This window comes from Thermobia domestica, chromosome 10 (genome assembly GCF_964235325.1).
Source record: "Thermobia domestica chromosome 10, izTheDome1.hap1.1, whole genome shotgun sequence".
NCBI classification, from domain to species: Eukaryota; Metazoa; Arthropoda; class Insecta; order Zygentoma; family Lepismatidae; genus Thermobia; species Thermobia domestica.
In genome coordinates this window covers 229,671,820-229,687,783 of record NC_137463.1, presented here as the reverse complement: position 1 = coordinate 229,687,783, position 15,964 = coordinate 229,671,820, and the positions used below count along the sequence as shown (strand labels likewise).

The following is a 15,964-nucleotide window of genomic DNA, read 5'->3' as shown; positions in this document are numbered from 1 at the left end:
ACATAAAAACATACATAAATACACTAACACACGCATATATATAAGTAAAACACACACACATACAAATTATCGCAACCACTCTCTACTTTTTCCTGGCAACACTTGCTCTCTCTTCCAACATCCAAGCGGCAAATCGCCGCCTATATGTAAAGACCTCCATTGCTTGCAATGTCTCGCTTGGCTGTACGCGGCAATCTGCCGCGCCGCTTTCTAGTAGGGAGAGGCGGCTGTTTTTCCTCCCCGCGAAAATTTGCGGCGACCGCCGAGCATATATGAAAAGCTCCATTGCTTGCAATGTCTTTCTACCCTACGCGGCAATTCGCCGCCGCCAAATGAGAAAGGGCTGTTAGGAGTGAAGGATGGATTGATTGACTTTAATGGGGACGTCAGCATCAAGACTATTTGTACCCGTCACTATCAACACGACTGCTCAAAAATACAATATATTAAAATATAATAAACAAAAATCTGCTGCAAAATAGATATATAGAAACGTAAAAAAATATAAAATAATAAATATACGAGAAAAACAAAAATATAACAATAACAATAAAAAGTAATACTAGTAATAACAGATAAAACATTTAACAATAATAAATATTAAAAAAAACATTAATAGGTCAGAAATGAACGTTTGAGACGAACTTTTCCACGTGGGCCAAGTACCGTACTGTCAGTATCCATCAGGTTGTTTTTCGTGTCCGATTCCCAAGAAACTGCAGGGTTTTACGACAGGTGGAGATTTTGTTCTTTTCGGGGAAAGAACCGTATCACTGAGTTGGTGTATATACTGGCTAGGTTTTAGGCCGGCGGTATAAGTTGAACGGCGAAGAGCTGGAATTCGTCGAAGACCAACACTAACACGTGCGGTTTTGGGGAGTTCGCTAGTCGATGCGATTGGGGTCTGAATTTCTGGACTTTTGTCGGGAACGAGGACTCTTTAAGTGGAAACGTCGGACGTCTGAGTTGCCATAGATTTACAAGAGGTAGGTGCAGCAGTAGCGTAGGGCACAGAAAACGAGGAAGGGATGCTTAAACAACGCTTCGCATCAATGGAAGAATTTTAATTTTTCAATAATTATTTCGAGTAGTGTGAGTAAACATGTCCTGCGCGCGCGACTTTTTTCACGACCATCATACTTCGTTCTGTTTTTGTCGTTTGAAACAAAAAATAAAAATCAATGCAATCACATAACATGCGCATAAATTTTAAAATCCCTTTGATAATAATTCGCTTTTACTCTCTCTTTTAGCCTACAGAGCAAAAGGTTGGGACGTAAACTGAAAAACTTCATTTTTATTTCGTACACGCAATAATGTGACTTTGAGTGATGAAACCGGCTGCCTCTCAAATTTCAATTAGGTTAATTTTGCACTCAGGGGTCCCAAAGATAGGGGAAAAAAACAGTGAACTGGTTCATTTTTGGCGCACCACTAGAAAGAATTGTTGAAAAATTATTATTCTTACACTATTTTCTTTCCTATTGTCCCCTAAAAGGTTTCCGCTGGGCGACATGAATATATCTCACTTGGGATACATAAAATTCAAGGAAGCCACCAGAAGTAAATGTTGAAAACTTTTGCGTATAAATAAGGCTTCCAGATGTCAGACATAAAAGCTACAGTGCAAAAGTACACACCAGCGTGTCCTAGGTGGTTACTAAAAAACAAAAGATATACAAAAGTCACGACAGGGCGAAGCAAGTGAGGCCATGCAGTAGCGCGTCCGAAGGAAGCAGGCGCGTCAGCGATGGTAGTATTCACGTAAGCCAGGTTAGTAAAGATGTGGGTTCTGGCAATGATACGAATTTCAACAGCACTTGCCGCCATGGCTTCATACTTGTAACGCTCCACTTGTAAATGTAAAATACAGGTTGTGTACATTGTGTAGAAATGTACCGTCGATGCAAAATAGAGCGATTATTCATATGCACTCATTTTATCCGCCGTAAAGAACTTGTAATGATTTTACACTAGTAACCCTACACTTCTAAACATAAAGTACAGTTGTATTACTTTGTATTTAATTTTGTCACCTCCAGAAATTTGTTCCTTATACATCATGTCTTTTCATGTAAACTATTGAATTTTACCTGTATATCTTCCAAAATATGGTGCGCCAAACTACACCAGCACCAAAGCCAGAATGTTTACAGGAGAAACGAGTTGCTACGGAAGGATAATCGATGTGTGAATAATCTGTGAATAGAACAGAAATGCAATATGTGTAATACAGAACATGAAAGATTGCCGGGAGGGCCAAAACTAGGTTTAGAAAGCACCGGAAGTCATTGCCAATGTATACAGACCGTGAAGGTAAGTATAAACTTAAAATTCCCGCGACACACCTAACGTAATCTAACCAAAATCACGCTCCATTTGGCCAAAAGAAAAAGTATGGCCCCAGAAAAGCAGAATTTATCCTTTCAATTAAATGACTTACGTCACATTTCTCTTTTACATATGCCTCTATTTATTTCCATGCATACTTTACAAATGTAATTATTATTATCGTACTAAATACTCTGTTCTTTCTATACCTGGACATCAATGTAAATATAAATAAACAAACACAAGTGCTATTCATTCTTCAATTTTTTTAGCATCTCGTCAGTGGTGCCAACTTTGATCATAAAATTTATCAGTTGCCACTATTAGGTCGTTTGCACACGGCGAAGATAATATCCTGGATGTTATAAAATATTTTATTTTATTACATAACTATTTTGCATTACATAACTACATAAGCATTTTATTACAACTATTTTATAACATCCTTGATAATATCGATGGAAGCGCCGATAATGTCGGAGATGGAATCGACTTCCACTTCTGGGAGGGGGAGAGACAATCCCCCTTCTATGTTCCAGCAGCTACGCCTTGAACATGGGGTGTAGTAAGAAAGGTAAGTGCAAGGGTAAATTACGTAGAAGGTTAGCTTAGTTTAGGAAGTCATGTAAGTAAAGATAAGGGGGGCTGCTGTCAGTGATTACAGATCAAGCTTATTAAGAAGAAGAAGAAGCTGGAGGGAATGATAAATCACTGTGGAATTGTTGATGGATAGAATGGTGCATACCGGCATGGGACCATAACCAAGTAAAGAGTGCAAGGAAGAAAAAAACACTGGGCGGTAGTACTGGGTGTATCTACAGGCATAGATTAGATGATTCAAGGTACCTAGATCTTCCTGGCAGAGTGGATTATCCTGTAGGCCCTGACGATATTTTTGCACTGGATTCTGTGCGGTGTTGAGTCGAAGTCGGGTGAACAACACATGATAAGCATGAGTCCATTTAGGGTGATAGATAAAAGAACGCGTGGTAGGATTAGGTCCTATTCCCCAGTAATATTTACCTGGTCCACCTCGAGCCTGATGTTGATAGTTCTGCCATTCGCTCTGCTGTTGTTCTCCAGGTGCTGGGATAAATGATGTAGCCGGTAACTTCACCGGTACAGGCGCTAATAACGCTCCTTGTTTAGATAATTGGTCGGCCTCTTCATTACCTGGTATCATTTTATGACCTGGTACATGGATGAAAGTTACCTGTAGTCCTTTGCTTTGAATTTGACATACCTGTTGTATAATATTGACCAGAATCCAGTTGGAATGAGCTGGTTGGGCTGTGGGAAGAAGACGACGAAGAACACTCTGACTGTCACTACAAATACAGCTAACAGGTGGTTGGAGACATAACACACGTTGCAATGCGGCTTGAATAGCGAACGCTTCGGCCATGTTGATTTATGTGTGGCCAGGCAATGCCTGATGAAAGCGCCAATTGTAATGCGGTATAAAGACGCCAATGCCCACCTTTGATTGTCCAGCCTTGACCTATTTAGAAGCATTCGTGTAAATTAGTAAAGCGTCTGCGTGGTGTTGGTTAATATAGTCTTCCCATAAATGCGAAGTTAGAGACCGGGGAGCGTTATTTAGCCAGTGGGGCGAAAGAGATGGAAATTTTACTTGCGTAGGAGTGATGTGCGTGGTGTATGAGGATTGGTAGGATGGAAGTTTAGGCGTGCGGTAGATAAAATTCAGCCATTGTTTTACACGAACATACGCAAAATAGGTCCAAGGCGGGTGGCGAAGATAGGGTAGGGTTTTGCTTCGGTTAGTAGCATATAGGAGTTGTGTTTTGGGAATGATGGGTGACGTTGTAATTGTCATACGGTTCAAGATGAAAGTTTAGCTACATGAAAAGCTTGGATATTGTATGGAATGATACCTGCTTCTTCCAGGGGTGCCCTGTTGGGCGAGTTTCGAGGTTGCCGAAGTATTGAACGGAGTCCTTGCACTTGTAATCGAACACACAGTTCACTGAGACGCCGAGGTATTGGAGAAAGAGCTGGACAGCCATATAGAAGCCTTGATTCGAAGCACTGACGAAATATACATAAATGTGATCTGATATCCAATCCCCATCTCTTAGTACTGAGTCCGCTAATTAGGTTAAGAACGGGTTGCACTTTGGTGTTAAGTGTATCGAGATGTGCTGTCCAAAGGAGTCGAGAATCCAATGTCACTCCGAGATAATGGAGATGAAAAACAGGCGAGAGTTGGGCATCTTGAAGTATTAGTGGCGGAGCGATTGTGCGCCTTTTCCGGGTGAAAGTGATGTACTGACTCTTACGCCAGTTTACACTAAGGCCATTACCTCCGCACCAGTGTTGTAGGCTGTCTATGGCGTGACGAAGTTGGTTGGCACCATGGATCACTGTGGACGTGCGAACATATAACAAGAAATCATCGGCGAACTGATTTACTCTGACCAACGCTCGAAGCTGCCTATGAAGCGAGATGGTGAATGGATTAAAAAGAAGCGGGCAAAGTGGAGAACCCTGTGGCAATCCTTGAGATACTATCCTGGGGTCTGTATAGCGGTGACCAATACGCACTGATACTTGGCGGTGTATGAGCCAATTATGGATGAAGCGGAGGCATCCAGCTGGAATCTTAAGTGAAAATAACTCTTGGACGAGCATATCCAAGGGTACACTATCGTAGGCTCGTGCGAGTTCAATATGAACTGCCATAAGATATTCCCTCCGTTGGAAAGTACTCCATATGTCGGTGACGAGACTAGTAAGAGCGTCGTGTGTGCTTCGAGATCGGCGGAACCCGTCAAGGGTTGGGGGAAATATATCGTAATACTCTGCCCATCACATAAGACGTTGTAGGAGAATCTTCTCAAATATTTTAGAGATACACGGCAATAGTGTGATCGGTCTGTAGCTGCTAGGTTCCCCAGAGGGCACATTAGGTTTCGGAACTGGCACAACAAGGTGGTATTTCCAGGATTGCGGTACGTGTGAAGTTTGAAGTACGCTGTTGTACAGTTGCAGCAGATAGTTGAAACCGCTGGCAGGAAGCAGTTGAAGGTGCCGAAACTTGATACCATCAACATCAGTTGAGGTAGAAGGAGAACTCTGAAGCTCTCGTTGAAGCTCTGTGGCTGTAATTGGAAGTAAAGGAGATCATTTTCAGAAGGAACCAAGCAGTGCTGCAGGTTTTGTCGAGCCGGTAATGGAGTGGCTGGAGTGATCATTGCATGAAACGAAGTAAGCCAGTCTTCATTAAGTACCATTGGTGGAGGCCTCTGAATGTACCCTTGCATTCTGGATCGGATATAGTTCCATAAACGTCGAGGTGTGGTGGTAAGAGTTAGAGTACGGCAAAACTGGATTCAGTGAGCCTTTTTCTTGGAAGCTTGTGTTCGTCGAAATTTGACAGGTGTGACAGCTTTGCGGGCAGCGAGTACAATGGTGTCCTAAAGATGATTCACTGAACGTTCGTCCACTGTAGTACACTCACGGAAGATATCCTGGAAATGCTGATGAAAGATACTAGACTGGGATGGGAAAGGGACGTTAGGAATAGAATGAGGGAGCATCCGTTCTGAGTCGTGTGTGGGACGGGCGACCCGTGATGAGTGAAGGGTTATGAAACAATATATCTATCAGAAATGTAAGGAATGTTTAATATGTCAGTCAAGCAAAAATAAACCTGGTTCTGCCTATGGTACATTGCAAACGTATCCTCAAGTGCCGCCCTTCTATCGCATTTTCGTAGACATTGGAGGGGTGTACTCCTCGAGTAATATTTTGAGACACAAATATTTGATTGTCGTTGTCGATGCTGCTACTCGGTATACTATTTGTGGTTCATTAGCAGATATAACAGCGTCTTCTGTAAATAAACAAAATGAGAAAAGAAGGAAAGAGGGAAAGGAAAGAGCAAAAGACATGGGAATAAATTAAATTTTAAAACTTTAGGATATACAGTGTCCGTCTTTCCCCCTTCCCCCATCTTGGGTTTTCTCCCTTCATAGGATAAATCTCTTTCAGTATCAAACGCGAACATCATTTATAGTGTTTAATTCCTTGAAAAAAAATTAACTCAGACTAGGCCGAGACTCGAACCCCAGACCCTTAGAATGACAGTCTCACGCGGTATCCACTTACCTACACAGGCTCTATCTACTGCGTTTATAAATCAGCTATTACCCGTGCTGTTATCAAACGTGTTAAATCAGCCATTGTCGGTGAGCCACCCCAGTTCCATTTGAAGTTTAAATTTTATTTACCTCACTTAGCCATCTATGGGTAGCAGTCCCCTTGCTTTCATAAAAAGCATTTGTTCTGTAGATTAAAATCAAGAATGAATTAATCTGTACTCTTGGGAGCTTACTGGTGTACCAACATATCTATCTATCTATCGGAACGCGTGTTAACACAACAGTAAGGACATCTAGCGTTGTTACGTAACACACGCAGTGTAAATAAAGTTTCAAAACCAGAAGTCGGAAGATCTGCCGTGGGTAAGTCGGTAAGATGTCTGCTTGCTGAGTGGAGAAACCCGGGTTCAAATCTGGGCTGATACGTTTTGTTTGTTCCGTTGAAAATACATTTCTATATTTTTGCGTTTGGAATTGCTTTCTTTCATTTTTTTGTAGATTATCTTAAATTAGTGAAGGCCAAGTAAGGTCAGGTTACATATATGTCTGCTTTATCTGTGTGTAGTGGCCAGAGATGGAGTGAGTGAATTGGGTCAAGATTTGTGAGTAGGTCAGTGGGTCGTGGGTCAACAGGACGTGACTCACTGAGACACACCACCCACCGTGACCTCTCTGACTCACACTGACCCTACGTTTTAAATTTTAAGGTCTCCCTCTTTATTCGGCCTCCCTTCTTCAAGGTCTCCGTCCTTATTAAATTCAATGTATAGATAATTATTGAGTTAATTTTGAGTTTATCGTCCTTTTCAGCTGCGAGGCTATATGAGACGGGACCTACTGATTAATTTAGAAACCGAAACACATGAGCTCCCGTTGGGAATCAAACCAGGGTCTCCCACGCCACAGGTATATAATTGTGTCTTATATAGCAGTTACTATTCTTGCTATAAAGTATCAAATAACTAAACATTTGATGTAAATAAATAAGAAACCTAAAATATTGCAGATTACTGCAATTGCGATTTAATTCAATTTTAAGCATTATACATCCATATGATTGTTGAAGTTGCTTTATAAAGATGCAGATTATGAATTATAGTAATTTTTTCAATGAAATTAAATTAAATTAAGTTTGACGTCCCATGCTTATGTCGGCTAGGTAAAGGAGACGGTGATGATGAGAAATGAATGAAAATTGTGCAACGATGTAGGTAGGAGGAAACAGGAGAATCCTGAAGAAACGAACGCACACAGTTTCTTCACCACAAATCTGACTTTGTGCAAGCTGGGATCGAACCAAGGATTCCATGCACCAGAGGTGAACGCTCTACCACTAAGCCACTTCGGCCCTATGAAAAATACAACCATATTTATTCTCTCTCTCTCTCTCCATATATATAGGTATCAGAAACATGAATAATTTTCATTTTGGGGGGCTCGGTGGCTCAGTGGTAGAGCGTTCACCTCCGGTCCTTCGGGTCCGTAATTCGATCCCAGCTCGTGCCGTTTGGACTTTGTGGTGGACAAACGCCGTGCTCGTGGGTTTTCTCGGGGTTCTCCCGTTTCCTCCCACTTTCTTTATTCCACCATTTTACTCATTTCTCGCTATCACCGTCTCCTTTAGCCTAACAGGTATAACCATGGGACGTTAAACTTAAAAGATTTCATTTTATTTCAATTTTTATTTTGAACGTATGGTTTCAAGTTGGTATTAAACTCAAAACTCTGATCTTAATGAGTTGATTTGGAGTTTAACGTCTCTTTCAACAGCAAGACCATATATAACGTGGACATATTGATTAACGTAAAACCCGAACCATGTAAACACCCGCCGTGTGGTGGTGATTGTGATTTTGAGTTTAACTGCCTGGTCAGCAGCGTGGCTATAGGAGACGTAGACCTACTGATTAACATGGAATACGAAACACGAGCTCCCACCGGGAATCGAACCCGGGTCTCCCACGATAAAGGCGCGCGTACGCTTACTCCCACCGGGATTTGAAATCTGTTCTCATTGTAAGAATGTTAATGTTCCTTATTTTACCGTTTTTGTATAACTTCATGGACCAAATTTCACAGAAGTAAATCCCCCCGGTAAGCAGGTTTGCATATCCAGACTCCTAAGTATGAAAAAATTTACCTCACTCCAACCTCAAACATTTCATGAATTCAACCTGATTTACGTATGTTATTAAGACGTAAAATTGAAGGTGATTTATTCTACAAACACTTTTATATATTGCAAGAGCTGTGACGTCCAAATATTCACTGAGAACTCATAGTCGTATCGCTATAAACAAAAGCGAGTATGGAACAGTAAACTTCTTTCACAAAAGTTAAAAGAAAGCCTGCAAAAGCATGAAAAAGGGTCGAGTGGTTTAGGTCGATACTCTATCAATCATATGTTTGTGTTAAAACCGGACAATAAGTTTTTCTAAGCGTCTTCCTATTTTCATTTATGTTATGTTTTATCAGATGTGTAAGTCCCGGTTTATGGCTAAAGGCCTCTCTGTTTTTCTAAAATTCCTTTCAACCTTTCTTTTGTATCTTTATCAATAGTGACACGAGACAACATCTGTTCTATAACGGTGTCCTGTCCCTCCTGAATATCCAGTCATCCAAGTGCGACCTTTTTTCTCTCTTAGAGTCAAAAACACAAACAGGCTGTAAATCATCGTCAATATTCCAGCCATTCTGAGAAATAAAAAGAACTATTTTACTTTTCTGGAGGAAGTCCCTCCCCACAATTACGTCTTTTATAAGAAAGGGGAGGAGATGAAACTTCTGCCTTATACGAATACCCCTAATACCCGAATGCCATCCAACCGACTGACCAAGTTCCTAAGGAACGCCATGCAGGAATACTCCTTTACACTGCTCCTGAGAAAACCCAGTCAAGGCAAGGTGATAGAGATGACGGCCAAAGACCCGAGCTCCAATCACATGATTAGAAATGGAAGTTACACGAGGTTCTGTGATTGGAGATTCATACATCGGGCAAGACTCAACTGTTTACCGTTGAACGCCTGTAAGAGTCCGCTGCCGAAGGACACAAGATGTCGCCGGTGTGGTTACACCAAGGAGACACTTCCTCATGTGCTAAACCACTGCAAACCACATGCTAGAACTTGGCAGCTAAGGCACAACACCGTACAGGATAGGCTGGTGAAAGCGATTCCCAGAGCCGATAAACACATTTTCACTAACAAGACTTTTCCGGTCAAAGATTCCCAATGGAGGCCAGACATAGTAGTAGAAACGCCCCAAAACATATTCATCATAGACATCACGATATCATTCGAAAATCGCCAACTAGCATTCGATATGGCAAGGACAGCCAAGACACAAAAATATCAGGATTCGGCTCAACATCTCCAAACCACAAAGAACAAGCAAACATCGGTGCACGCCTTCATAATAGGCTCACTGGGAGCATGGGACACGGAAAGCAACGAGATCTTACAACTGCTTGGGATAAGAACGAAATACTCCAACCTCATGAAGAAACTCATGATAAGTGATACTATTAAATGGTCAAGGGACATCTACGTGGAGCATATCACAGGAAATAGGCAATATGAAGTATAGTTGAAACAGCTCCGCCTGCTACAAACAGTAATCCAGAAAAACAAGCACCTGCTCATACTCCCCTGAACAATTGCTCAACGACCCCAGCACCTCTTCATCATACTAGTAATTATGTACCAGGAGAGAAACCGCAGGTGGAACACTGTAATGAACTTCTAGTCTTGTTTCCTCTCTCCCTCCTTACCAAATGGTATTTTCATTATTTTCTCTTTAAAACTAGTGTATATATGTAATTATATTTGTTGGTATAGGTTATCCTACACACCACACATATACATATGTGTAGTCCTATAACTATGTACTTCTGCATGCAATAGAAAAGACGAACCAATAAACAGAGCCTAACGGCAAAGCTCAGCAGGAGAGAAACCACAACCGAAATGGAGAAAAACCACGGCAAACCTCAGCAGGAGAGAAACCACAGTAAAGCTCAGCAGGAGAGAAACCACGGGAAAGCTCAGCAGGAGAAAAACCACAAGTATATTATGTAGTCTAGTGTTTACTTTATCTCACTCAATATTATATATATTACATATATTTCTCTTCGCTCCCAACTAGATAACGAGATCAGTGAACAATTATGACAATGAACATTCAAATACATGCAATTCCATACCTTAAGCATATGTAACTCTAGTGCAAAGAGTAAAACTGAAAAAAAGGGAATGTATAGATATTTATAAACTCTGTGCAATAAGCATTGAAAAAAGGACCAACTAAAATCATATATGAAAGACTTAACTACAATTAATCAATGTATAGTGCTGTATGTACCGCACTAAATGAGAAAGTGCGATATAAATATTTGCTCAATACTGTAAGATGTTTGTTATTTAACATTTTCTCTAATAACTGATTTAAATCTGTTCTTATCAGCTTAATATCTGATACGACCCACATTGTGGGTCCAAAATATTAAAACTGATTTTTGGACTGAGATGAGGTGGTTGTGGCTTGCCACACCCTCACCACGTGTCGGCCCAGCATTGCAGTACAGTTAGGATCGGCACATCTAAATCAAATTCAACCATAATTCTTCTCATCTTGGTGGGTCATGGGTTCGAGTTCTACTTGTTACCTACATGAAGCCTTATTTCTGTGATTCATGGTGCAAGTGACATTCTTTCTGCAAGATGGTCACAAGATGATCAAGGTCTGTCCGGAAAGTAATGTCACCAAGTATGGAAACATTTATTTACATAATGTGGATTAGCATTATTCAAACCAGGAGCGTCATTTCAGATTTTGCTTGGAGGGGGCAAAACCCCTCGATATAAGTAAAATTTCGCGTTTTTCACTCATTTACTACTACTATATTGATAAAATCTATATAAATCTCAAACTCAGGGGGGGCAAATGCCCCTCCCTGCCCCCCTAAATGACGCCCCTGATTCAAACTATTGCCCTCTTGCGTCGATCCATCTTTGGCAGCGTGATTTCCAATCTGCAAAGGCATCCTGGAAGGTCTGTGCTGGCAATGCGTTTAAAGCCATTTCAAAAGCTGCTTTCACCACGTCAATTGTTCTGTAACGATGTCCTTTCAGGGAGGATTTCGAACGGGGAAACAAAAAGAAGCCTGAGGGATCCAAGTCCGGACTGTATGATGGCAGAATTGCCACGTTAAATTTGGCCAGGTAATTGGTCACGCCCAGGACAGTGTGGGCTGGCGCGTTGTCATGATAAAGTATCCAATCACCGCTGATGTCACGCGCTTAATCTTTGCTCTCTCTCCGTCTGTTGAGGACTTGTACGTGAAATTTAGACTTGTTTCCTGAGACACAAACTCATGGTGAACGATCCGCCTAATGTCAGAAAACACAATGAGCATAGTGTTGTGCGACGTCGACGTGTGCCATTTGGCAATTGCCTCTTTGTTTTGGCGTCGTATTGGAATATCCATGTCTCATCACCCATGATAACATTACCCAAAGAATCATTTTTACACAATCGCAAAACGTTTTGACAAATTTCCACTTGGCGAGAGTTTTCGGTCGTCAGTCAAAAAATTTTCTTGGGACAAGTTTCACGCACACTTGACTCATGTGGAAATTCTTGCTCACAATGACGATAGTTTTTGAAATATTTAACACATCGAAATCGAACATGTTTTAGTGGCGGTTCTTGAAGGAAGTCACATCAGTAAATATTTATAATTTACGAGAGGAAAGCTTTGAGTTTTTTTTATTAAAGAATAGGAACTGTTTTCTTCATTTTCTGTTTTACAATATTCAGTCTATATCCATCTTGTATTTGTCATTTTCTCATGTTCAATATGTTGTGTATGAAAGTTATGAATATTCTGAAACTTAGTACCCTATATTTTTTTTATAAACAAATTGAATTTAATAACCAATTTTAAAAACCCTAACAACGCTATCTCGCAATTATTTTATACTCACCAATACTTCCAGATAATCAATAATTATCTTATTCGTCACGCAAATACTCATATTCTCCGTTATCCGTAATTTAAAAATCATTCATTGTCCGGATATAATTCGTTATTTGTCATCCGGATGTTATCCGTTACCTCAAAAATTTCTTATCCGGATATTTTGGCCATCTCAATATTCAATTGAAAACTTGAGCTCAAACATGTAATTATTCATTCCTTAGTGTGTCCTCTATTTCCCTATAATTTTGAAGCATATGCATAAAACACCTGTTCATGTTCATGCTTCTCTAAAAATAATAACATGGTGTCGAGAAAAAGGACTGCGTCAGTGCCAACGTAACAGGGTTTGCACCCAACATCTAAAATCCTATGATTTCAGCAGCGAGTACCTTGAATTTCTTCTTTAATACATTAACATGGTAAGTAACACATGAATTGTATGTATCTGTGTTCAAGATAATTTTATGCTAGCTCGAGTACTATAAATCTTTTGTAAAAGACTAGGATATGTTTTTCCCTCTTGCACAACATTTATATTTTTTACTATGCTGCCACCTATGGAACACATATATACACTACATTCATACTACACGAAAGACTCGTAATATTTAGGTCGACTTTAAACAAGCGGAGGAAGATGCCGCGCGCTCTTAGAGGAACTTCCCTTATACAGTGGGTCAAATAAGTTTCCGTACACCAGAGATTAGTAATTTCAAAATGTTATAATATCTTAAAATAAATAAATTATAAAGCGCAATTACATTTGCTAAATTTGTTCGTGTCTACTTGTAATGTGTACACATTATAGTGATGGTATTGAATATACTGATAATATAAGTGACAATTTAAGTTAAGTTGCTGAAAATTGAGGTCAAAAAAGTTTCCGTACACGGCACAAATATACAAAAGGAAGCAAAACACACACCAAACAATGTTTGTAGTGGTTACAAATGGCAGTAGCGTGCTCTACTAGTGATAAGGTACTACTGCAGTTAATTTTGGGCAAGGGATATCTATAGAGGCAGTAAAATGACTCGTCAAAATGGAAGTGCCCATTCCAATATGTGAACTAATAGTAAAATTTAGACAAGAAGGTAAATCTCTTATAAACATAGCAGATACAGTAAAGAAATCACATTCTACAGTACAATACATTCTAAATAGGTATATTGCAACAAATAGTTGCAAAGTGCGACCGCGCAGTGGCCGTCCAGCAAAACTAAAGGATAATCATAACCGTGATATTTTTAAAACTATCCTTAATGAACCCAAAACAAGTGCTCCAAAACTAGCTAATATGCTTGAAACTAACTATGGTGTACAAATGATTCCTGAAAGAGTTCGCAGTATCATCAGAAAAGCGGGCTACAACTGTCACATAGCCAGAAAGAAACCATATGTTACTAAAGAAAATGCCAAGAAATGTGTAGAGTTCCCAAAAGATTATGTGGACAAGATAATTAGCTTCTGGGACTTTGTTTTATTTAGTGATGTGAGCAAATTCAACATTCATGGATCTGACGTAAGAGTTATTGCGTGGAGGAAACCAAATACGTACATGAAACTGAAGCATCTGTGTCTTACTGTCAAGTATGCAGGTGGTGGTGTGCTCTTCTGGGGGTGTATGAGTGCAGTTGGACTAGGAAATTTGGATTTTATCGAAGGTACAATGGACCAACATGTTTACCTAAGCATTCTGAAACAGAATCCCCACAACAGTGCAAAGAAACTGAACACGGAAACCTCTTTTATATTCGACGCTACTATACACCAGCATGATTGGTGACGAACCCTGCGTGTATTATAATACAATAAAGCTCTGTTTTGTGGCTATCGCCGCAATGCACTTACGGTACACTCTTTTCTGGAGTTAGTTGTTACAGATTAAAAATGCCCTTGCGTTCCCACTCGTATCGCTATTGCTGAGAATAGATTTAAAACTTTTGATTTGAATCATTACCCACTCTATTCTTCCAAGGGGTTTTGCATGTGAAACAGAAGAAGCCCTTTTTCGTGAAATAATATTTTCCGCGACAGAACTATCCAAGCAAAATAAGATGATAATAACTGAATTCGTCGGATATTCATCTCATACTGATTATTTTACCTTTAGATTTGAATTTTCCAAGAGAAATCGAGTTTATTCGCATTCTGGCACTGATTTAGGACAAGAATAATTTGAAAAGGGGTAAACTGAAGTCCAAAGAAAATGGCTAAAAGCCTTGTGACAAACGAGATGTATCTGCTCCTTCACGTGTGTGTGTAGCCACGTCGAATCTGTGATCTACGGGGAAGAGAACTTCTTTGTATCGTCGACACTGGGAAACTTCAAATACAGGAAGCATCCTGGATTCCAGAAAAAAGAGGCCAATGCCAATTCTCTAGATCCTGTTTCACCTGCATCTTCCTGCAGCACTTCCTTCTTGCCAATCATCGGTGACCTAAGATGTTGGGTGCGATCTCCATGGGAAAACGACAGTATGGAATTTCGAAAAATTAAGAATGGTTAACTAATCAACCTTATGCACTGAGAAAAATGGGTTAAAACGTGACCACGCGGTGTGGTTAAAAAGTGTTAAACCAAATTGGGTTGTTCGGCAACGATGGGTGATCACTTGCAACCCAACTGCAACAAAATGACTATGTCACTGTACAGTGTTTTGGATCCTCGGGTTGAAAACGTTACTTCGCAACACAAAATGTTTTTCTATGGGTAATCTACTTTCAGAATGAGGATAACCTGCACAAGGAAGTTCATGTTGTCTCAATTGTCAACAATGAATTATCTCCCTCCCCCTAGCAGCTTGAACATTTAAATAGACTGCGTCTGTAGCAGTACCTACTTTGATCAATCCACTAAAAGCATATTTTACTGGAAATTTAGAGGATAATTGAGAAATCTAAAGAGACTTTGTCCCCCCCGAAGAGACTTTGTCTCAGTTGACACATAAATGTTAATGGAGAAAGCTCTGTTATTCAACCTGAAGCCATGTATTCAGTTATTTTTATGTATCTTAAATTTAATGCAGTAGTATACACTGTAATTTTTTTTTTTTAATTATCAGTTTTGGTGGACCAGTGGCGGCGGTTGGACGTTAAAAGTGGGGGGGGGGGCAAGAAATGATCTGAACAATTGTATATCAATGTTAGATTTCCTGATTGTTTCTGTTTGACGAAAGGTTGTATAACTAATAGGATACTATCTTTTTTCACTTAAAATACCGCATATCGTATTTCTATTTTATTAAGTAAATTTGTAAGAGCAATACAGGTACGTGTTAATCCTTTATACTCTTAAACAACGAAAGTGTAAGAAGAGATTTAAGTTCTTGCTCATGAACATCTTAAAATTCTGTCTGGAAAATTGTGTGATTAGATTATTTAATAAATTTGCAAAACAAATAAATAGAAGGGATAATATTAATCATAGTAATGAATAATGACGCTTGTTTTGCAGAAGTTATATTGAAACTGGGAATTAATGAACAACTTATACTTTTAATTCCACACATGCCATTAAATGAAT

The 15,964-nt window shown here is 39.8% G+C and overlaps 2 protein-coding genes and 1 non-coding gene across 7 annotated transcripts in view; 2 read left to right on the top strand and 1 right to left on the bottom strand.

Moving 5' to 3' along the window:
* LOC145663044 (uncharacterized) overlaps nucleotides 1–3,733 on the bottom strand; it is a 104,037-nt gene extending 100,304 nt beyond the window's left edge. For 2 of the 5 annotated variants that reach the window (XM_081729195.1, XM_081729201.1), the window contains exons 1-2: nucleotides 2,541–2,591; nucleotides 2,094–2,199 (exon numbers count right to left, since the gene is read on the bottom strand). The gene's annotated coding sequence lies outside the window, so the exon portion shown is untranslated. Of the gene's footprint in view, nucleotides 1–2,093; nucleotides 2,200–2,443; nucleotides 2,634–3,574 lie in introns of those variants that run through there. The other 3 variants (XM_081729200.1, XM_081729197.1, XM_081729196.1) reach the window with 3 other exon arrangements.
* A 5,536-nt stretch (nucleotides 3,734–9,269) lies between these two features.
* On the top strand, nucleotides 9,270–10,043 carry LOC145661830 (uncharacterized). The gene has a single exon (XM_081727167.1). It carries the CDS (start codon nucleotides 9,270–9,272, stop codon nucleotides 10,041–10,043), a length of 774 nt encoding a protein of 257 aa, XP_081583293.1.
* Nucleotides 10,044–10,865: 822 nt separating this feature from the next.
* LOC145663241 (U2 spliceosomal RNA) lies at nucleotides 10,866–11,060 on the top strand. The gene has a single exon (XR_014127168.1). It is a non-coding gene; the product is annotated as a U2 spliceosomal RNA (small nuclear RNA).
* Nucleotides 11,061–15,964: the final 4,904 nt, after the last annotated feature.